Here is a 24,303-nt window from a genome sequence, read left to right as displayed (position 1 = left end):
AAGATGCATTCAAGAAAAGGAGATGATCAAAGACAGGCCAGCATGGCTTCACTAAGGCAAATCATATCTGACCAGTCTGATGCCCTTCTGTGATGGAGTGACTGCAGCAGTTGACAAGGGAAGACCAACCAACGTCATCTACGTAGAATTCTGTAAGGCTTTTGACACAGTCCCACACAACACCCTTATCTCCAAATTGGAGAGAGGTGGATTTGAAGGGTGGACTTGAAGGGTGGACTATTCTGTGAATAAGGCATTGGATGGTGGATGCAGCCATAGAGCTGTGGTCAATGGCTTTATGTCCAAGTGGAAGCTGGAGACAAGTGGTATCCTCAAAGCTCTGTCTTGGGACCGGTGCTCTTTAATATCTTTATCAATGGCATAGACAGTGAGATCAAGTGCACCCTCAGCGAGTTTGCAGGTGACACAAAGCTGAGCAGTGCAGTTGACACAACAGAAGGACAGAATATCATCCAGGGGGGCCTGGACAGGCTTGAGAAGTGGGCCCATGGAAAGTTCACCATGTCCAGGTGTAAGGTCCTGCACCTGGGTTGGGACAATCCCAGACCTGAGCACAGACTCAGGTGGATGCGTTGGGAGCAGCCCTGCAGAGAAGGACTGGGGGGTTCTTGTGGATGAAGAGCTGGACATGAACCAGCAATGTGTACTTGCAGCCCAGAAGACCAACTGCATCCTGGGCTGCATCAAAAGCAGCGTGGCCAGCAGGTTGCAGGATGGGTGTCTCTCCCTCTGCTCTGCCCTTGTCAGACCCCACTTAAAGTGCTGCGTGTAGGTCTGGGGTTCTCAGCATAAGAAATGTATGTGGACCTGCTGGAACAAGTCCAGAGGAAGGCCTCAAAGATGATCAGAGGGCTGGAGCACATCTGCTATGAAGACAGGCTGAGAGAGCTGAGGTTGTTCAGTATGAGAAGAGAAGACTGTGAGGAGACCTCATTGCTGCCTGCTGGTATTTAAAGGGGCCTTAGAAAAAAATGGAGAGTGACTTTTTGTATGGGTGGGTACTGATAAGACAAGGGACAATGGTTCTAGAGTAAAAGAGGGGAGATTTAGATTAGATATTAGGAGGAGATTCTTTACTCAGAAAGTGGTGAGGCACTGGAACAGGTTGCCCAGAGAAGTTGTGAATGCCCCATTCCTGGAGGTGTTCAAGGCCAAGTTAGATGGGGCTTTGAACAACCTGGTCTAGCAGAAGCTGTCCCTGCCCATAGCAGGAAGGTTGAACTAGATGATCTTTAAGGCCCTTTCCAACCCAATCCATTCTATGATTTAAAAACAGCAGCAGTGCTCAGTGTCAGGTGATATTTCTGGTCAGGCTAAATATCTCATAGAACTGAAGCTTAAGCTGTGACAAGACAGTAGTAGATGTAAAAGACTGTTAGCCATTCCTCTTCAATTATGCTAGTATTTGGGAGACTATATCCTTTTCATGTATTTTCCATAGGCAGTGTGTGGCTTCTTGTTGCAATGTCTAAATTAATCTGTGTGTGTTTGTCATTATCCCTACATGCTCCCAGATTTAATTAACAGCTAAGCACTGTGAGACTACCAAAATAGAAGGCGGAATCCTATCTTTACTCCTTATAATAAATCTCTTGCTGCAAACCTAATAGTGGGAGGCTAGTTGCATAAAATTGACTCTCAGCTGATATTAATAGGTAGACAGAAAATTGCCCTCATGAAATACTGTATTAGCTCCTGTAAAGAGCTGGCATAGTGAACAGATTTACTTGGAAGATGCTGCTTCACTGACTTAAGCCTTAGATACTTCATTGTGGATTTTGGAGAATGGGGGAAAAAGTAGGTCTGCTTCTTCCACACTCACTAATAGGGTATTGTGTGAGACCTTACTAGAACCTCTGTGTGTCGATCTTCCTCTTGAGCCTGATGATTTTTCAACTACTGTTCTGCATGATTTCAGTATTCAGATTAAAACTCTATGTCAGAGGCTGCTATAACTTCCCCAGGTGTTGCTGACCTTGACATTGCTGTAGAAGTCCTCTGTAAAAACACTGTCAGTCTGTGTCAGCCACATGAAGCAATGGCCTGGTGCAGATTCATGTGCCTGTTAGGAATCAGCTGAAGGCTTAGTTGAAAGGCTATTGATAGAGCAGGCTAGAAGATTCTTCTGTGTTACTGCTACTCACTTCTCCAGCTGCTGTGCTTGTTAGTAAGTTTTTGTAATTTTTTTTTTTCATTTAACAAGGTGAATTTTAAAGTTATTCCAGCTGAAAATTTATCTTTCATAATATGCATAACACAGCTGAAAGTATATCTCAGTGGGATTGCTTTCTTGATGAGGATTCTTCAATTCCTAGCATGTATTTAGAATGAATTACTAAATCTGGGTACCAGTGGTAAAGATATGGCTGTAAAACTTTTACTCGGACAACTTGTGTTGTTTTATTTTGGTTTTGTCTCCATTTCCAATAAGCCCTTTCAAACAGTCTTTATTTAAACTCATTTATAAACATTTATCCCTTGCTTTGTTTACAAACAGTTCTTTATGACTGTGGCTCATCACATGGTCAAGGCAAAGGAAATTCAGCATCCTCCTGCTTTAATGGGCACATGCACATTAATTGACTTATCTGCCCTAAGCCAAAGGACACCAGGCCCAGGATTTTCTTTGGGAATTTTTTTAAAAAAAGGATGGCTTACTGTAGTTGGGGAAGAAAACAGGTGTATTAAGAAGTATCTTGAATGTGATATCCTCTGCCTAAAGTGATGATTGGTATCCTGGTTCCTCTGAGCTGTGTGATGTGGTCCTCATGCTCTCCCAACTCAGCACACAGCTTAAGTAAATGGAAGTTTTTCTCTATCCTTCATCCCTGCTCCGTGGAACCCCTTTCTCTCCCCACCTTCATCTTACCTTCTTGCAGTATGTGTTTATTTTCCCTTTTCTAATTCTTCCAGCAAAAACTTAAAGGTCCTTCTCAGTTGTCAAGCAAACAAAAGCAAGCTGGAACCAAGATATCCTGGAAGATTTTTAGAGCAAAGCAAAAATCATAATGTCTTCAGGAAATGTAGTGAGTCTGAAAGCTCAAATACTTTGCTCTGAGTCAATGACTAAAAAAATTCATGTCAGTGAATAACTGGGCAACATATCATCCTTTCTGACTTCCCACCACTGTCAACCAAACCTCTAAACATAAAACATCAAAATGAGATCTCGTGTGTTAAAGGGGAGTGGAGGAAAGGTGAGAGAATTCTGAAAAGGTGTGAGTAGTGGGATCACTGGGGCAACTTCTGCTTTAGTGCTGGATGTGCTATAGTCGATATTGCAACAGGCAAAGATTTATTGCTGCAGTGGTCAATCTGTACCTCACAAGCCATGCAAAGACAGCTTTTGTGTCAGGGCTACCTCAGATGGGAATAATAGATCCATGTTGGGTAATTCAAATCCCCATCTGGGAGATAAAATGAGCTATAAATACCTGCCAAAGTCAGTAATACTGGATGGCTTTGCCACTTACCTGCATGTCCAGATAAGTCTTGTCTAGGGAACCCTGAAGGGGTCTTTTTACCTTCTGCCTATGAACCACCCCTAGAGCAGAAGTCTCCAAGTCTGCCTATCTGTCTTTTCTAGAATTTCTATTTGTTAAGGCAAAAGATTCTTTCCTAAGTGGGTTCAGTGTTAAGCCCTGAAATAAGGGTACTTACCCCAGTTTCCAGTTGTAGTGGAGTTCTTGTGTTCTGTCCAGAGTTACAAAATTGCAGTCATCTCCTCCATAGCCCTCTCACCCACCTGCTTTGGAATTGAAGTAAGGTTCCGAGCTGTTAAAATTAGATTTAAGTTTGAACTTCCCCAGTGTTTGGAGGAGCTTGGGTCAGCATCTCTTAAAGAAAACAGTCCAGAGCTGAACTACAAAAGCAGATTCCTTTTGACCAAGCTTACAGATGGCTGGGACTAGTCACCACTTCAACCTTTTATTCATCTAACCTGAGCAGTTAATGCCAGATTGTGGTTAGATAGACATTTTGAATCTTTTCTGGTGTATGGGGCAGAGCTTTCAGCTGCGTAACATCTAGTTCTGGTTGAAGATTCTGGTGGTTCCTTACTTGTTGTGAACTTATTCTTGTCTCGTAAATCCTCTCCCTGAGATAACTTCATATTTTAGTACTATGGCAGGAATCCCTCTGTGAGCTTTTCAGCAGCTGTTCCATATCTTACACATAGAGTCACCATTTCCCTTCAGGCCCTGCTGCTGTTTCTGGGTGGAGGAGGGGTGGAGATGCTGTTCTAGCACACAGTGAGAAAAGGGAGCTGGGAAGGGTTGAAGAAAATTGGAGAAGGGCAGGAGGCACAGGGAACAGCAGCTGCTGTTGTTACAAGTGAAAGCACTGCAAGACACTGTCATTTTCATTCCTTCCCCTGCGTACTCAGCCTTCAGTGAGAAGAATGGCAAACAATCAGAATAAACATATGCTGCTGTACCCCAGGTTTTACAAGGAGTTAGAGCCATTAAATCCAGAAACAGAACTTGAGGGGTTTTTTAAGCTTTTGGACAGATTCCCCAGTTCCATCTGTTGTGGTTGAAACTAAGGTGAAAGGGATAAATGCTGAATTCTATATCTGAGGAAGCTTTTAAAATAACAAGTTTATTGAAGCTCACATAATCAAATACAAGATTTGTTTTGCAATGAGAGATTTAATAGGATACAGACAGCCCTGTTCTTCCTTCTGACAATCCTTCCTGGAATCTGTTGACTAATTTATTAGGGCTGGATGGTCTAAACTTTTTAATGCCAAATTTGAGACATATGATAGCAATTACCATACAAGTGCAGTGACACAAAAATACAAGCAAGCACCAGGGCTGTAACCTCTTGCTGCTTTGATGCCTGGGATTGCCCCATACATTGGGTTCTGACTCTAGTTGTCTTCTCAGAGACTCTTTTTATCCTATCTGACTAAAATCATCCAAAATACTAATTGCTTGGGGAATGGGAACACTGGTGAGCCACTCCTCTAGCCTCTGCTCCAGGAGCCTCATGTGGTTTGGTCCCAGCTTCCTGTCTGCTTCTTGGCTCAGATGTTAGAAAGGGCTGAGTGGGCAGTCCATTAGCAGCAGAACAAGCATTTGATTTTCAAGGCCATCTCCAAAAACCCAGAGTGGTGCCTGGAATGGAATATATGAGAGAGGAATGATGGAGAAGAGATTTTTTTTTCCACTGAGTAGTAGGAAGAGGAGGTGATCTCAAATACCTCTGATACCAAGATGATTCAAGGAAGAGGCTGCTTTCACAGTGACCTTTGCTAGTGGTGTGAACTACTTCAGGACAGCTTTAGTGTTTGTGTGCATGGAACTTGTAGTAAAAGGGTCTCCTCTTGCCTGTCCTTCCACTGGGAAAAGATTTGCAGTTGGATAGGGTTTTGACAAAGGTCTAGCCTATGTTTTGGTTGTACACGAGTACATAGAGAGTGTACTTGACCTCTTGTGGAGGTATCTCTGGGTTATTTCTTCCTTGATCTGAACGGGAAGAGTAGTAGTAGCATGTGTGGGTAATAGGGTGTACATAGACTTCCCTCAGTTTCTTAAGAATGACTAATACAAAATTAATGAAAGTCTATTCATATGAAAAGCTCCTATAGCTCCATTTTCTTACGAATCTTATGTTTGGCATGCAGTAGTTAGGGAGAGACGCTTGTTTTTCCAGTTACATTTTCCCTGTTCATGGCTATTTTGCACACAGAATTTGGTGCAACTGGATTTTTCAGAAGTTAGTAGCTTTTACATATGAAAGGAAAAAACATGCTTTTTTATCCCCAGAACAGGTAATGTTGGAAATGTCAAAATCCATGATATATATGGACTTGGAGAGTTGTAATGAGCTGTGATTCAGTGAGACCTAGGATTAGGAGAAAAATGGTTGCCCATGACAAAATAACGTGAAATGTGCGAATACTAGATCAAGTAGGTTTCATTTTGAGTATTTCTTTGTTCTGATTTGATATTCTCATGCAACAGTGATTTTATATAAATGTTATCACTGTTAATAGTGATGCATGTTCTGTATTTTAGCTGGATTTAATAGGCTAGGCTAAAGGAGCTATATGTGAAGTTTTAATATTAAAACAAATGTTGTTACAAGGACTGATGAGATAAGCATTTCTTCTTTGATTCTTTCATGCATAGTGAAAGGAAAATTTATCCTTCTGTCCTTTTACCTTTCCTTTCCCAAGTTAGAAAGAAGCCCAAACTAGATAAAACTATACTAGGAATATCTAGTCTGTCTCCTTTTTTTTCTGGGATTAATCAACTTGTCATGAGGTCATGAGAAAATGATCATGAGAAAGTCGGTCTCTAATGGCTGAAGTGTCCATGGTCACAGCTGTGAATGCTGGTGAGTGGTGGTTGTTGTGGGCTGCAACTCAAAAGAGGGAGGATTAAATAGCAACAGGCAATGTACCAATGAGGTATTGTGGTCACAAACATGCATAATGCCCCAAATTTAGGAACTGTTGTATGCTGCCATACCAATCTGTGTGACCTGATCTCCCTTCTAGCTCTGCAGAAGGGATATAACTACTCATTGTTGAATGTAGCTATAGCTACAGTCCGTGATGAACTGTAGGATTTGAAACAAGTGAGACCACACAAAGACAGACACGAAGCTTCACCAGTCCACGCAAGATGACTACAGGGTACAGAAATGTTAACTGTGGAATTTCTTACCTTGGGTTGGTGGAAGTCATTGCAATCTTCAAGTATTTTATCATGTGTATATGTAAATGGGTGGGATGGCAGACATGCAACAGCATGCACCTTCCACTGTGCCTGGGGATGATGTTCTCATAATATGAGAGGAAAGTTCAGGGAAATATTTACACTCAGTAATTACATTCTGGCTTTCTGTACAGGGTAATTTCAGTCTTTGCAGTTGCCTTCATCTATCCAGGGACTGTAGTGATAAAACTGCTTTTCTTCTCTCACCTTCATTTTAGTTCCTCCTCCGTTTTTAGTGTGTGGTATTGTAGTTCTTCCACCAAACAAGCAGCAAAGAAGCAAGCAATTCTGATCAGTAATCTTTCTGTTCCCACAGGCGGAGATGAAGAACTTGTTCCTTCTGCTCATGCTAACAGTAGTGCCACCTTCTGTATTTTCAGTAAGTAAATGCTTTTCTATGCACTGTCACAAGATATGAAAGATACTTCTCTTAAGAACTGTCAGCATTTGTAACTGAAGTGTTTCGTAGAAAGTATTTTCTGAAAGAGCCAATGGGTTTAAGTCCTCAGTCCTGCTGTGGTACATCATAAAAAATCTAACGTGGCGATTAAATAACAGAATTCTGGTAGTCTGTTTGGCTCTAGGGATGTTATCTGCAAAGCAGTAATGCTGTCTCCTGCTTCAAAGCTAGAAAGAATTGTCACTTGAAGTAGAGAGAATGAATTTTTGGTTAGCTCATTTACTCTTTTCTTTGATCTTAGAATTCTCAGCCATGTGATTTAGCTGTACTGGGAGAGGTAATCTTTACGTTATGCCAATTTGATATTATCAGAAAAAGAATACAGCTGTTAAGAACCGGGATCCCTCTTCCTTTCTGAGAGAGACGTAGGATCTTTCTGAGAACAGTTTCTCTGATTTTAAGTCCAACTTTATTAATGAGTTGGACATCGAAGGTAAAAGACGGCCTGCTGAGTAGAGTGGAAGTGTTAGCAAAAGAAGAAGTTATATGTTTGTTAGGTGTAAAGGAGCAGAGATGGGAGGGGAAAAAAAAGATGCAATTATCACCTGGAATAAGTGTTTTGCTTTCTAGGCCACCTTTGAAGATCAGGGATGAGAGACCAGAAATCAGGCAGAGTTTGTTAGTTGTCATATGTTCTGTCTTACAGATGGAAATATGCTTAAATGAGCTCTTGCTATCTAAGATCTCGTAGAAGACCATACTGTATGTTTAAAGAACCAGAATGGAATACATTATATTCTGTTCATCTCTTCACCTGCTTATCTCCAACCTGGTGATTTTTGGGGAGGGGTATGACTGAAACACGCTGCAACTGTGAAGGCTTACATTTCTCTGTAACATTAGACTCTATCCCCTGCATGCCATCAGTAGCATTCTTGAAACCTTGCTGAATGAAGGGAGAAGGTTTTGCTTAGTCATCACTAAACTTCAGTTTCCTTGACATGCTGGATCTGTCCAAATCATGAGATTTGGACATGAGAAGAAGATCCATCAGCCCTGAGGCACTCTGCTGTGGCAATTCTCCATTTTACTTCTAGTAGGGAAGAGAGAAATGGCATTTGTTTGATATGGGCCATTCCTTACCAGATGCTAATGCAAGCAGGCTGAACCATAGCAAGAGACGGTCGGCTTGCGCAGGGTGGAGCTGGCAGGACTGATTGTAGCAATGGCAACTCAATTCAAGCTAAGCACCCAAAGAGTAGTGGAGATGCCTGAACACCCACAACTCGGACAGCTCTGAAAAAGCAGAGCATTCATCTAACTGCTGCAGAAGAGGAGTGGTAGCTCTGCTGCTATAAATGCAAATGGTTAGAGAAAGGAAGGGAAGCAGAGCGTGAGTTTGAAAACTGAGGTAAGGAATACTGCATGGTGGGGACATAAGCTGGAGAATTGATTGCTCTTCTAGATCCCTCTCCACTCCTTTAGGACTTTACCTGAGGTGGCAGTTTTTTTTTAAAAATAACTTTAATCCATATTTCATAGCATTGAAAAGCTGCCTTCCCTGTGCTGTTCTTTTGTAATTCCCAATGGCAGAAGTATAAGAGATTGTCAATGACGTGGTGCATTTCTCCACACTGGAGGATAAACAGTTCATTTAATTTATAGTAGCACATATCTAAGAAGCTGAGGCTCTGCCTCTTTATTGGATATTAGATCCAGAGCAGCCTTGCAGCTAAGACAGCAGCAATTGTTTTGATTTTGGTGTCAAATGAGCTGCCAGTATAGCAGCACATTGGTAGAAAGGATCACCTCCAGCTATACAGTGAATTGTGTATACCTCAGGAAGAACAGAATGGTGGTGGTAAAACTAAAATCAGCATGTGTGGGTTTTGTTCCAGAATTAATTGCTTGCCTCTTAGATCCCTTCTGTCTACCAATGCACACAGTGATTGCTTCTTGGACACCTTTTCTTTGACCCAGGTGCAGGAGAGAATGAACTTGCATGCAGAGAGACTCATAGTGCAAATGGGAGTACAGCTATAAATGTGTGAACTGCAGACTTACACAAGAGTAGGGAAGTGGTTCTACAGATCTGCATGTGATTAAAGGGTATAGATTGATGCCTAGTGGTTTTCATCTGGTTTTGGAGGGGAGTAGCTGAACTTGTTTTTACTTTATTGTTAGGCTAGGGAAAGCAGCAAGCAGAATAAGGGCAGAAATGACATCTTCTCTCTGCTTGCAGTGAGTGTGGTGGTTTGTCTGCCAGACATGGCAGGCAGGGTTAAGCAGAAAGAGAGGGACTCCTGCTTGTCAAAGCCACTTGATGCAGGAAATTTCCTGCCCAGTGCTCCATCCTTGGTGGGACCCCCTGTACTTTTCAATCCTTCTTTCATGCTAGAATATGGAGAGAGGCTTGCCACACAGTACCTGTGGTGTGTGTTCCTTTTCACCAGGCTTTGAAGGATCTGGAAAGGGACGTCACCCATTACTTGTAGCTCCTTTATTGTTTATGTTGAAGTAGCACTAGAAACTACAGCTGGGTGAGCAGGAGGAATGTATGTATTGTATGCTTGGTGGTACAAATTTTTACATCTGGAAGTCCTTCTTTCCGGATGAGAAATATCATATCTGCCCATACCATGGGACAAATTCAAGGGAAAGCTGCTTATCTGAGGAAGAGTTTTATTTCATCTTTTATGATCTTTAGGCATTAGCTGATCATTAGATCATGTCCAATACTTACATTTGCTCCTAGATTGTACTGCAGGTGTGCTTAAAGTGAAGGCTGGCCTGAGGCTTGGCTGACAGCACGTTCAGATACATTTCATCTGAACACCATTGTTTTCTATGGATCTGCAGTTCTAGGTTAAAATGCTAGTTTTAATTTATTCTAAAGAAATTAGCATTGTTATTGTTTAAACAGTGTTAATGTATTGAATAAACTTCTAAATGCCTTAACCAGATTTGACAGAAAGGGCAGAAAGTGCACAAGGACCTCAAAGTTAAGGTAATACAGAAATAGTAAAAATTACTGTGAGAAGTGAGAAAGAGAAGGAGATTTTACTAGTATTCTTATGGAGTGAAAGGTAGAAAACATGCACAAGAATAATTGTACTGGGTAGGACCAGTTCATTTTTCTATATTCTGTTTCCAGCTATGTCACAAACGCACATCTAGAAAAAACTATTAAAAGATTGGCAAGTACAATTTCTCCCAATACACTTCCAGTGTATGGACCCTTTGAGCTAGAGATATCTCTATTTCTCTTCCCTGAATTTAGTCAACGTCTCTTAGAAGCCATGTAGACTTCTAGCAACACAGCATTTCTATCATAACACCAGGGTCCTGCTTTTGAGGGCTAAAGATCAATTCATATGTAATAATTTTATTTGTTAGGATAGGACTTGTGTTTTGTCATGTGCATCACTTAAGTTGCCTACATGAAATCTCCACTGTCATTTTAGTGACAAGTCACTTATACTGTAATGTCTTTCCATAATTCTTTGCAGTATGTCTCTGGTTCTCTGTTGTCCTTTATTACCCTGAATTACCCTTACCAGCTGCCTTCACTACTTCTGTGGTTTTGGCATAATTGATAATAAACCTATAACTAATAAAAAACTAAATAATAAGTGTGTTGAGCAGTTCAGGTTCTTTATGGAATTCTGCTGCTAATGTCAATTCTTGCAGTAGATGGAGATTTCACTCCTGCCTTTGTCTGTGGGTGACCTGCTCATCATCCACTGCAGGACTGTCCTCTGGCTGCTTAACTTCCTTCAGAGCTTCAAGTGAAGGATTTTTTTTGAAATATTAGTGTATCTGACAGGTTACCCTTGTTGACATGTTCGTGAATCTCTCAAAAAACTGCAATAATCTTAGAAGGATTAGCCTTTAAAAAAGCCTTACTGGCTTTTTTTCCTGAAACATGCTGTATTTATACAGGTGCCTGCTCATTCTGTTCTTTGTTATAATTTCTATTAATTTATCGGTTGACATCAGTTTTATAATATGTGAGTGTAGAGTTCCCCTGGGATCCTTTTGCAAACTGGTGCCAGATTTTGCGCTTTCCAATAATCAGATGCTGCAGTGGTTTTAGCTGAGACAGTTGTCTGCTAGTATGCAACAGTTTATCCATTTCAACCTTGAGTTCCTGTTAGGCCCCTTGGATAAACAACTTGTTGTGACTTCATACTGTGTGTATTGTCCACTTTTCCAAATAAGTTTGGGGTCATAAAGTTTCCTCACAATCGTCCTCTTTGTAGAGTTTTCTAACTGTCCTCCATTTCTTCCACAAGGATTCCAAGAATTAGTTTGACTTCTCTGCAGTGGCATTATCATTTTAGAGAGTTCTTTAAATACTCTAGTCATCTCTAGGCCACCCAGAATTTCTGGGAGTCCTTCCATTTCTGAAAAGTAACTAGCATCTGCTCTGCCCACTAACCAGCAAGCCAGCATAGTCCCATGGGGCAGCATGTACCTAGTTGTGCAGTGGGCGAGGCATGCACCATATCCTGCCCAACTGACAGGAAATCAGTGGATGTGGAAGGAGCCAAGTGTATGGTAGGACAGACCAGAGAGAGGTAACAGAGTGAGGGTTGTTGGAGAGGTGAACAAAGAGAACATGGAAGAGACCTGAGAATCATGAGGGAGTGGGTACAATCATGTAGGGACAATCTCAAGTGTTTTGAGAAAATGGAGGTGCTGGGGAACTGCTGGATTTTAGTCGATTTGACAGGATATGCTAACAAGCCATGGCTAGCGTGGTAGAGAGGAATGAAAGGAGACATACACGAGTGTAAACCACAAGCCATTAAAGCTAATGAAGCCTGGATTTTTTCCTGTTTTTTGTAAAGCAGCATGTCTTAATGAAATACTCTCTTCTTCTGTACCATTTTGTATTTCGCTTCCTGCTGTCACCATCTTATTCGCTTTCATTCCTGTTTTTCTAGTTTTTCTCAAATACAATTCTTTCATTATTTATTCATTATTCATAAAAATGGTACTTGGCATTATTCACCTTCAAAGCTCTTTGCAAGCCTGCTGTGTTTGAGCCAAGATCAGTGGTTAGGACAGAATTATAAAAAATGCCTTGCCGATGTGGTTTGGATTAATTAGCTTATTTTTGGTTGCGTTTTTGGCTAATATCCTAGGTTGTCGTAGATGGATTTTCTTGAAAATGCATCTTGAAAAAGCATCTATTGGAACAGTAGCATGTATCTAAATTATAAACGTGTAAGATATACTGAATGTTTTCAGCTCCCTTTCAATTATGTTTGAGTGTGGAATGCCACATGTCATGCAGAGCTTAACTATATGAAAATATTATCGATGGTCATCACTGTAGTACCAGGTAGGTCTTCTGGATATAGAAAGGAGAAGGAAACGATTCACCTCCTGAAGAGCACATGGTCTAAGGATTGTGGGTTGTTTTTGTTAGGGTTCTGAGGGCACTGACCGGACTCCTCTCACCCTGCCCACTGCCCAGGACCCCACTGTAGGTTCCAGGGACTGTTAGTTCCTGCCCCAGTGATGCTGTACTGATGATGCATCCTGCATCATCCTGATGCTACATCTGCACAACCCTTCCTGGCCCAGCCGTGGACCCTGATAAGCTAGGCTCACCTGCAGTCCCATGTCCAACCTGTCTTTGGCTGGAGGTGCCCAGTTCCCAGGGCTGGGTCTGTGCCCTGGCTTGCCCTGCTGCTCCAGGACAGCCTCCTGCTACTGGCCCCCAGCCCTCAGGGAGCAGCCAGTCCTTGGGGCAGCTGGACACTTTCTCTCTCCCCTTCCCTTATTAACTTTTCTCTAAGCAATTAACTTTTCTCTAAGCAATCACTATTCAAACTTAACAAAGCTATATTTTTTCACTGGAGACTCCTTAATTGCCAAGACTTTGCCAATTAAACCATTACAGAAATTATTGTGGTGATAATTTTCTTTTGTAAAGTCTTTGGTTCGTATCCTTCTTTCATGTTTCATAAATGAGGCTACAGTTCAGGGTGTGTCAAAATAAACATTAATCTTATTTCAAAAACTATAAACCCTAGAAAGTAGGTATTTTTCAAATAAAAGGATGCAGTATTATTTCAGAAATACTAAGAAAGGTTAAAGAGAGAGAGTCTGATTTTTAATGTAGTTTTAAGCCACAGAAACACTGCATAACATAACAGTAATACCACATTACTCATTTTTTTCATTATGAGCAATATCAGTTTTCAGTGGGTAACAGTTGTGCAGGGCCTTGTCATCAAACTCCAACATCAAAGATTCCCCACCATGTTCTTACTGTCAGCACAGATTTATATCTGATCTGAATGGAATCTAGTAACTGTGAAGCAGCCCCAGAAGTCACAGTAACAACTTTTCAGTGTCCAAAATGATGCTTCAGTTGCAGCTCAATGGACCAAAGCTATGCAACCTGCTGGGCTAAAAGCAAACACTAGCCTTGTCCAAAATCTCTGGGGCATAGCGTGATTATCAGTAACCATATGCTTTGAGCAATAACTGGTGGAGTGGTGCAACATGATATTTTGTTGCTACTTGTCAGTTTGGAAAGGCAGCACAAAAAAATTCACAAAGCAGTTCAGGTTGGTTATCTCTAGGCTCTTAAAGATGTCCAAGGAGTAAGGGAAATACTAGGGGTAAGAACTTATCTGGAATGTAGGTTGTTTGGACATGTGACTGCAAAACTTCACTGCTCACTTGTGACTCTAAAGTAAATTGATGTTTGCTTTGATAGCTTGGTAGTATGTGAGTTGCAGCAAGGCACTGGGAGATTATTCACACTGAATCACTAGTCCCCATTTGAGTATATGAACTTTGTGGATCACTGCATGCCTGCAATGAGTTTGTCTGAGAAGCACAGTCCTCTTCCCATGCATATTTTCCTATTCATCTCATCAGACTGACTGAAAAGTCTTTCAAGGGCCCCTTCTAAAGTGTTCCTACATACTGATGGCATTTTATGTCTTTCTGAGTCATGTCCCATTCATAACTTCTCTTCCAGTGCATGTTTCATACATAAAAATAAACATTATGTAGTATATGATATGCTATCTAGGACTCTTTTCCAGAATTCTTTTGTTTGTATCTGATGCATACTGGAATTCTTTGCAGATGGAGTCTGGAACTCTAGAGGCGTAGCTTTTTTACTTGCTGGTTATATCAGTTGTAGTTGGCCTGGTAACAGCAGATGCTGCAACTACATCAGCAGTTCATCCATAGGAACTGATAAAACCAATGCAGTGTTCATAAAAGTGGAATCCCTGGCATTCTAAACTTTTATACCACAGCAACCTGTGTGCAAATGAGCACTGAGAGCATGTGGTGCCAGGGTCACAGGCAACATCAATATTCCCAGAAGGTATGCATTTCTGGTGTCTTAACTGGCAATAAAACTAGACAGAGCAGTTGGGCATTAACTGACAGTTCTTTCTGGAGTTTTTAGAAATCGAGTAAGATGGTTATATGGATTTTCTCACTTTTCTTGAAACATTAAAATATATTCATAATGCAGATAAAGAAGCTACATTCTTGTACACGTTAGACTGAAGCAAGGGAAGAATGGAACCAAATGAATTTGTAACAGTGATGAAGACCGTAGGTTATTAGTTCTGTGTATCAAGGAAGGGCTTTCTATCCTAATTGCCTTCCAGTAATCTGACTTTCAAATGCTCTTCCTTTGGATTTTTATCTACATGTTTCCTTTTCCCTTATGCTGACTGAAAGGTCCCTTGTTTCCAAGGTGAGATAATACCGTTCCTAAATCAGTCAGTTGATACAGAAGAATAAGATTGTAGAGAAAAAAAGTGTAGAGGTAGCATATTTTATTCTTTTGAGAGTAAAAGAGGAGGGCTTACAGAGGGAGAAATTAGATGAAAGAAAATGAAAGAAAAACTTGGGAAAATAAAATGCCTTGCTGAAAGTTGAGACTCTGTTGTTGGGATTACTCCCAGAAAGGCAAATGGGAATGCAAAAGACAAATACTGAACTCAATATCTGGAATGAAAGAATGGAAAAGGGGTTTGGCACGAGGTCAGGGAGATGTTGACTTGGCCAAGAGAAGGTATGTCGAAGCGGCTGTAACTTGGGTAGTGCCATTGAGTGAGTGATGAAGGCAAACAGAGTTAGTCTGTACCAGAGGTATTAGAAAGAATTGCACAGAACTTGTGTGAAGAAAATTAAATAGCATGGACTAGGAAGAAAGTGTTTCACATTAGAGCAATGTAGATAATAATTTGGGGTGACTCTGCAGCTAAATAGTCGTAATTTAATGGTAAATGCATAGATATAGTTGGCTAATATCTCTGCCTATTACTCTGCCAGTAGCAGGGAATTATTCTTTAAAAGAGGGTAAAGGAAAGAAACAAGACTGTAATGTGGAAATACAGTCAGGCAGCGAGTATGTGTAGAAAATCATCAAACCTCTCTAAATGACAAGGGAGGATTAACCTATGCATCTCGCCTGAGTTGGATTCACTGGATGATTTATTAGACTAGCTCCTATTTCTAGCAGAGACTTGGATGTCTTGTGTAAAAGCAGTTATCAGTTAACAGAAGTGAAAATTATGCTCTTAAATTGAGGAGCTTTCTCCTGAGTGCCATCCTTTTCTGTGGACCGTGGAAAGTGACCTGTGTGGGTGGAAATTGCTTGCTGATCAGGGTTCATATTCCTGCCGTGGTGAAATCTCCACTTCTAGGATATTCCTTCGCTCCTGCAGAAAACCCTTATGATGGCACTTACTAGCTGGGGTGATCATCAGAAAATAGCTTACATGAGGGTACCAGGGGGACAACGGGAAGGAATGGACACAGAGCACGAGCAGGGAAATGTGGGGAGTGTGGGGTTCTGTGTTCAAGTGAACAGGGACCTAGACCAGGGGGTTATGTAAATTTGGTGGGATACAGTGTGTATGGAAGTGAATTATATTACCTCACAATAATTTTTTACCTTTTGTTTCTCTGCCTGCTGCATCTTGCAAATATTCTTTTTTTTCTTCAGGATATTGCCATTCTTCCCACTAACCACCCATGTCCTGCTGTATGTAGGTCCCATGAGCTGCAGTAGGCCTTTTTTTCCTGAAAATATGATATTTAATATATTTCTAAGACAATGTGTTTTGGTTGGTTGCATTGCACTTGTAACTTCTTGTCTATATTGTTGTGGTTATTTCTCTGAATGTCAGTATCCATTCAGACTTTCTACATACAAAATTAATTAAGGGTGTAGCTAATGGTGGCCTCGGCATCATCATTGGACACAGTTGGGTAAGGGGAAAAAGGGTCCATGTATGGAATTTTGTTGCAGTAAAAAGTGTTCCAGGGCTTTCCTTTCTGCTTCTTTTATTTCTCCTAAGTATTGGGCTTGGAGCCAAGGATTTGGAATTAAGTGACTCTATTGATCTGGTGTGCAGTGACAGTGCTCATAGTCCCTGAAGTAATGATTTGCCTTTGCTGCCTTGCTGAGAGGAAGATGTTATCCTCTTTTAGATGGTTATTCAAAACTGCTGAGATTCTATGAATAGACAAAGAGTAGCAGTTAAGGGAGATTAAAAAGCTGGATGTGCTATATGTCTTCAGGAAGCTAATACTCCTAGATATTAGAGGCCTGATGTTTCTGGTTTATTATTCTGTGCCACTTCTCATACTAGGAATACAGCACAGCAGGAACATAGGTTCTCTGCCTCATTTCCATTTTTTTCCTGTGTTACCAGGTCAGTCTGATATGTCTGTGGGTTTTTTATTTACAGGGCCACCGTATGAAACGGCAGGTTGATGTCTGGGGGAGCTGGGGTGAATGGAGCAAGTGCAGTCGGAGCTGTGGCGGTGGAGTCAGCTTTCGGCAGCGGCACTGCTATTCCCAAAGGTGAGGGCTAACCTCCTTTTTTTGATTCTTTAAATGTGTTTTTCTGTTACTGAGCTCCTGCAGTTATGTTCCAATATACATCCAGAACAAAAATGACCTAGTGTTTGATCCCAGGGGAATGAGACCCCTTTGAGATGAACCTTACTTTCAGTCTTATAACTACTTTTTTGAATAGTGCCCTCTTCAACACGTCCTTGCTTTGGCTCCTCTGATAGAGCACAGCAGTTTCTCTGTTGATCCAAGGCTATGCAATCAGGTGATTGACATGGCAGCAGCTGTTCGTTGAGGTCTAGTGTGGCAAGCCCTGGGGTCATGGAGAACAGTCCAGAGCAAGTTGGTTCCTCTCCTGAGAGCTGGAGACTGTGCCAGAATTTTCTCAGGCTCATAAATCTTGGGAAGGTAAGTTGCCCCAGAGGAAAGGAAGAGCAGAGTTGGCTTAAGAAGTGTTAGCACTGTGCCACCTCACTTGCAGCTGGCTTAGCTGCATTCTAATGAGGATGGTGACTGGTACTGCACCTCTTGGAAATGATGCACCTTAGAGATCCTGTTGTGGATGAAAACAAAGAAAAGGAGAAAAAAAAGCCAGACTCTCAATAATATCTTAAAAACCAGCCTCTCTGTGTTTAGAGAAATGCCGGGGGGGGGGGGGGGGGGATGTAATAGAAGAATCCAGATTTGTGAAGAGCTGCTGCTTCCCACACAGAATAAAGAAGGATCTCTTTTGAAAGTGGCCCATTATGGTATACACCTGCCAGAATCCCTGGAGGCCTGTCTCTCCGTTTCAGGAATATTGAGGTATTAGACACTGGTTGACTTTTCAGATCAATTTCCTCCACAACTGTTACTCTCCATATTTCTCAGCCAGAGTCATTTGACTGGAATATGGGTGTTGCACACTTTCCATGGACATGTTTAGCTCTTCTTACTAATGGGCCTAGTCTGCCTGTAAAAAGCAAGATAGATGATGTACATACCTCTTCTGAATTTGCCACTACCCTCCCGCTGCTCATAACATGTTTCTCTGTCTTGTATGAACACCTCAACTATTTGCTGGTGGAGAATGGACTAAAAGTTCTGCTTCCATTATTTAGTTGAAACATGACACCAAAGAGCTGTACTGCTATTGTTCATGGTCTGTGTCTCATTCATGCCAGAACACGAACCATAGCAGAAAACAGAACTAGAAGATACCAGCTTGCTTTAGTGGTGCAGAAGTGCATTTTAGTTATTTTGCTGTTTCAGGAGACTCTGTGAGGGTGATACGCTTGATGTGAAGGTGATTTGTAATGTCTGCCATGAGATGACTTTTTACATGTGTATTCTTCAGAGAACTTCATGTAATTTTTCTGACTTTCAGGACAGAAGGTCCTTCCAGTTGTGCTGGCCCGACACGAAGCTATCGGTCATGTAATGTTCAGGTATGTAATGTCATGTAATGTTCAGTTCCTTGTTTTTGTTTTTTCTTGCCTGTTGCTGCTTTTCCCCAGAAAAATGTAATTCTTGTTGAGAAATAATGTGTCATTATTAATTTCTGTTTCTCTGGCATCACTGGTGAATGCAGTTCATTAACAGTACCCCTTCAAAAGTATATTGAAATTATGCCCCTGATTTGATATGGGAGGAATAACAATAAAACCCAAATTTTTATTGCACACTCAATTTTTCTCCTTTTTATAAAGACCCAATACATTTTCTCCTCCAAACAGAGCTGCCCGGAAGGCTCCCGGGATTTTCGGGCAGAGCAGTGTGCTGAGTTTGATGGGACAGAATTCCAAGGAAAGAAGTACAAGTGGCTTCCGTATTATGGAGGTAATGATGAACACGTAGGGTTACATTTCATCCCTACTTATGAACAGTATGTTTTGAAGTGACTGTAATGTTTTTTACTGTAGCGACCTCACAGGATACTTTCTCAGTTGGAGTGTGAGGCAGGGGGTGGCATGGAAAAAAATCTTTTTGCCAGCAGCAAGGCATTGCTGTCACAAAGGCACTGGATGCATGGGCCAGGAGGCAGCATTGCAGCAATATATACTTGTCTCTTGTAACAGCCATTCTTTCAGAAACATTGCTAAAGAAGTCTGGAACTGCTTGCAGTATGTTCTGAAGTATTAGAGGAGCAGAAGTTCTGCTGCATTTTCCAATATTGGCAAAAGAATATTAGTAGGGCACAGAAGAAACAAATGCATATAATTAATGAGTGCTTCAGAAAATATGACATCTCTTCAATTGCTTTCTTGAGGAACTAACTCAGAAGGCAGGTGTGAGAACCAGGGGGTCCTTGCTCTGAGCTTTGAAATGGTATCATTCACAGTTTGTTAACAAATTATGAGGGATTTTAAGATGGATTTAAAGGGGAGTTTTGTTGGTTGTTAAGTTAACAGTTCTGTATCAGCACTTGTTCTCATTCTAGAAAGCCTTGTACTCCAAGGGAGCATAAGAACAATCTTACTAAGAGTAACCAAATATCTGCCTGAACCAATGTCCCCTGAGGAAATGGTTGCATACAGTGGGACTTTACCAGGGTATTTTTGCAGCCTACAGCGGTTTGTGACCCAGAAATTTGTTCAGTATCTGCCACTTAATATCAGTCCACCCTCTGTTTCTGCTCCTGTGATCTAAAACTAGGCTTCTGATGTGTTATCAAGCTATAATATAATGTTTGTTTTTTGTCTCCTGCCAGCACCCAATAAGTGTGAGTTAAACTGTATTCCCAAGGGAGAGAACTTCTACTACAGGCACAAGGAAACTGTGGTTGATGGGACTACCTGTGAACCTGGCAAACGGGACATCTGTGTAGAGGGAGTTTGTCAGGTTAGTCATCTTGCTGCTTCCTTCATTCATCATTGGGTCTGTCAGTCTTTCTGTTGCTTCCCTTTGTTCTACTTGACCTTTCATAATAGCATGAGAAAAGGTGAATCATTCAGCTTTCAAGGTACTGAGGAGCATGTGGACAGCATTTATCTGTCTCTGGATGTGAAATAGTAGATATCAGCCCTGTCCTCTCTCTGTCAATTCTTTCTCTGCCCTATCTTGACTTCACAGACTTCATACATTCAGGCTTTCTTATTAGATCTGTCCAACATTTGGCCATTTTTTTTATTTTCTCTGTCATTATGGTTTATTCATATTAATGCTCCTGTGCTCTGACAGGCTGTTGGCTGTGATAATATGCTGGAATCTGACAAGAAGGAGGACAAGTGCCTGCAGTGTGGAGGAGATGGCAGCACCTGCTATGGTGTGAAGGGCACTTTTGATGTGACCAGCCTCCCCAAAGGTACAGATGATCCTAGGTGGTTTGGGCAGGTGAGAAGAAGAGATTTAAACTGAAAGTCAACTGCTACAAGGGCTGGTGGGGACACCTGTTCATGTGATAGTTGTAGGCATGCTTGGATGTTCACTTGAAATGTCTGTATGGTGTGTGGCCTTAGCATCAGAAAATGTACTGATGACCTTATCCTGGGAATCATGTCCTTAATCTCTGTACATACGGAAGCTCTTGCCGTGATGCTGGTGTCTTTCCCTGCTCCCTCTCAAGCAGGTGCTATAAATGTACCATAAGAACACAGCTATATACTGCCTTTGTAAGACTGTCCAGTATCTTGAGAGCCCCACCAGGATTACTGCAAGGCTAGAAATGGGACTGCATCTGCTGCATTTGGGCAATTTTGAAAGATTTCAAGATAACAAGTACATTTGTGGTCACATCTCTCTGTGTTGAACTCCAATATGATACTTGCTGACATTACAAAGATTTTAAAATCTAAAAAATAGAATATGCACTGACCCCTGTGCTTACTTTTCTGAGGAATTTTTTACACACATGACCTGTGGATAATGTAGGGTGAAACTACCCAGAATGCAGTCAAAATGACAGTGGAAATGCTTCAAGCCACCTGCAAAAAGCTCATGCTTTTCAGGCACCAACGAAACTGTGAGCATCTTTGGCACAGAAGAGTGGCTGTGTGGCATCCACAGACAGATATTGAATAATTCACTTTTTTTTTTTTTTCAGGTTACAATCAAATCTTTATCATCCCTATGGGAGCCACAAGCATCCAAGTTAAGGAGGTTATGCCCAGCAGGAACTTTCTAGGTAAGACTTACATCAGAATCTGTGTCAGTCCGTTTGGATTCCAGCCATTATATTAAAATCTGGTTTTGAGGTATGGACTTTGGGATGTTTGTCTCGAGGGCATGATATGGCAGAGGGGAAAACTCTCTGGACATCAGGATCTGAATACTGAGTAATCTTGAACTGTTACTGAAGCACAACTCAGAGCTTCACATTTATCTCCTTACTGTCCTGTGGAGATCTTGCTGTTAAGTGGGGAATAAAAATACCCACACTGAGACTTCCTGCCCGGAAACTTACAAGGAGTCTAGTTGATATAACAAAATTTGGCTATGAGTTCTGTTGTTTGGTGAATGTAAACCCTAACTACTCCTGCCATCCAAAAGTTTGAAGTGGGATTCTTTTCTCCATAGATTTCTTTTGGGTATTTGTACAACCTCAGATTCTGGTCATGTGAGGGCAAAAAGGAGAGAGAAATGTCCTCACCTAGCTTTCTGGACAGGGCTAAGGAAATTCCAGAGGAGAAAGCAAATACTCATCTGCATTCTGACTCTTCCATCACCCAGTGCTTTGGACAAATCAGTTTGGTGATGTTTTCCTTTGTAGAAAACTGGATGCAGCACCCATCTTTGTTTTTTGAAGAGAATATCTGATGAACTAATTAATGGTGTAGAGGCAGTGGGGTGTGAATCCCACATTTTAACGGCAAGCAGGACAAAGACTGTGCCCTAGCACAATGGGGAATACAGGGGCAGGGCAGGAATATGCTGGAGGCATTTGTCTGTTCAGCAAAAAAGTACTTGGTCTGCAGCAAAGCTGGCAAGAACCACTGTCTGAATGTGGAGCAGCTTCTGGCAAGAGAGCCATATGGGAGGACAGCATTGTTGGAGGACAATGGTCACCTTCATTTGCTTGTGACACAGTGTTGAGTGAAAGCATGAGCATCCCGGTGGAATTCTTATGATCCTCTCTCTCTGGGGTGTGGGTTTGCCCAGCTGTTAAGAACGTGCGAGGGGAGTATTACCTGAACGGGCACTGGACAATCGACTTCAGCCGGGCGCTGCAGGTGGCCAGCACGGTTCTGCACTACGACCGGGGCTTGGAGGGTGATCTGGCCCCAGAGCTCCTCCATGCCCGTGGTCCCACCACAGAACCCCTCGTCATTGAGGTAAGCAGCTGTGCCTGCTCCCTGCTGATGCTCTGCTCTCTTTGCATAGCAGTGCTGGATTTGTGCAGTGGAAGTGCACTGGTGGATACCACGTGGGAAAAACTGATGAAGTGATGGGGCTCCTGGGAATCTTACAAGGCTGTAGGCCCTCAAGCTAGACCAAGGTGGTCTTCTTTCAGAAACAGCACAAATTGCTGCTCTGGTTCTATTGCCCACAAATGAGCAAGGCAAGGCTCAGTGTTGGTTTCCTGCGTATTCTCCTAGACTCTGACTTTAAGGGGGGTGAGAGTCAGGACCAAGCAGTGTTGGGGCAGGGACAGGCTCCAGGACGCTGCTTGTTAAACTGTTCTGTAGGCCAGGAAAGGTACTCACTGTTACAAAGGCAGCTGGGTTTTCTGAAGCCAAGAGGGATGAAGACACCCTTCTCTGAAAAATAGTGCTCTCCAGAGTATGATAGAAGGCAAGAAGAAAATACAGTGCTTCTTGAATGGGAGGGGTGCAAGTCAGCTCAAACCCTCAGACATGGTGGAGAAATTCTGTGGAGAGGAAAAGTGTTATTCCCCTGACTTCCTCCCATGCTTTCACAGCTCATCAGCCAGGAGCCAAACACGGGGGTACAGTACGAGTATTACCTGCCCCTGCAAGGACAGGCCACGAGTTACAGCTGGAGCTACAGTTCCTGGAGTGAATGCAGCTCTGAATGTGGAGGAGGTAAGAAGAGAGGACCTGGTCGCTGGCAGCTGGTGTGGAGTTTATATCCACACCCTGCAGACAGTGTGCTGCCCTCTGCAGCTGCTTCCCAGCAGTCTTCTGCTGGAAGGCAGCACAGGTATCTGTAGGGGGCAGCTAAGGTTTTGTCAAGGGAGGGTCATGCATGGAGTCACAACAGGACTGTGCCCCATGCCTTGTCTTGTATTATTTTCCATGCCCTAGTCCTTAGACATATTATTACAACCTGTTAAGAATCTTCATAGATAGCCTTTGTTTTGTTTTGCTTTGGCTCTTCGTGGTCTTTTCAACCACTTTAAAGGTCCTGTCTAAACTGATCTGACCTACATTACTAAATCACATCATTCTTCTTGAGCACAGCCTGGAAGATGCCCTCTCTCCAGGAGGACTGTCAGACACTGGAATCTCATGTCATGTTCAGTTTACAGATTCTTCCATGAACATGATGGATTTCAAGTTTAAAAGAAAAAACAAAATCACCAATCAAACAAAAAAAACCCTCTCCATCCGATTAGTATATAGAGTTCTTATCAGCCTATTCTGGGCTTCTGTGCTGATGGCCACTTCGGTAGCTTTTGCCATATTTTGGCTATAGGTGCTGAGACTGTATTTGCCTGGGCACTCATATCCTGTAGGAAGCATGAAGAGCTGCAAGTTTTATTGCTATATCCAGTCTTCACAAGACTGGCCTTTTAAGTCTAACAGAAGGACCTCCCCCTCCCAGTTCTTCAACTGTATACTGCATGCATCTTGCAGGGTTCCTTCATGAGCAACATATGGGTATGGCACTTCCCTTGTGAATCTCAACCCATAATATAACAGGAAAATTCCCTCAGCTACACAGAATTATATTGTTTCCCTTGCTCTTCCAGTGGATTCCTATACTGTGGGAAGGCATCATTTGTACATATTGTCAGAGACAAAGAACTACACCTGGTTCTTTTCCAAAATGGCTGGGACAGGCGCAGATTCTCCACAAGTTTAGAAACTTGTCTTGCCAATCCTAATGCATTGTAAACCTAGTCCTGGGTAGCTTGTGTTGATCAGATACGCTCTTGCTTGTACTGTAGGTTTCCAATCCCGGCTGGTGTTTTGTACCATAGACAATGAAATTTATCCGGACTATATGTGCAGGAATAAACCACAACCAGACAATAACCGGACATGTGGTCATCAGGCTTGTCCCCAGACAAAACGGTACGATTTCTTCCCTTCTTCTGAACTCTGACTTCTTCCTGAGGTGCTTTGGAACTGAGAAAAGGAATGACATGCTCACTTCTACCCTCCAGCATGGTTCTCTCCAAAGAAGTGTTTCGCTTC

General features: G+C 42.1%; 1 protein-coding gene across 5 annotated transcripts in view; it reads left to right on the top strand.

Moving 5' to 3' along the window:
• The window catches only part of PAPLN (papilin, proteoglycan like sulfated glycoprotein), a 75,028-nt gene that overhangs the window by 16,292 nt on the left and 34,433 nt on the right, over window positions 1-24,303 (top strand). For all 5 annotated transcript variants that reach the window (XM_064658177.1, XM_064658175.1, XM_064658179.1 and 2 more), the window contains 10 exons: window positions 7,066-7,128; window positions 16,899-17,014; window positions 18,372-18,432; window positions 18,721-18,823; window positions 19,695-19,825; window positions 20,165-20,288; window positions 21,027-21,107; window positions 22,082-22,254; window positions 22,842-22,965; window positions 24,054-24,180. In XM_064658177.1, coding sequence (XP_064514247.1) covers window positions 7,066-7,128; window positions 16,899-17,014; window positions 18,372-18,432; window positions 18,721-18,823; window positions 19,695-19,825; window positions 20,165-20,288; window positions 21,027-21,107; window positions 22,082-22,254; window positions 22,842-22,965; window positions 24,054-24,180 — 1,103 coding nt within the window. The remainder of the gene's footprint in view (window positions 1-7,065; window positions 7,129-16,898; window positions 17,015-18,371; window positions 18,433-18,720; window positions 18,824-19,694; window positions 19,826-20,164; window positions 20,289-21,026; window positions 21,108-22,081; window positions 22,255-22,841; window positions 22,966-24,053; window positions 24,181-24,303) is intronic.

Source organism: Pseudopipra pipra, chromosome 6 (genome assembly GCF_036250125.1).
Source record: "Pseudopipra pipra isolate bDixPip1 chromosome 6, bDixPip1.hap1, whole genome shotgun sequence".
Lineage (NCBI taxonomy): Eukaryota > Metazoa > Chordata > Aves > Passeriformes > Pipridae > Pseudopipra > Pseudopipra pipra.
This window is presented reverse-complemented; position numbering and strand designations above follow the sequence as displayed.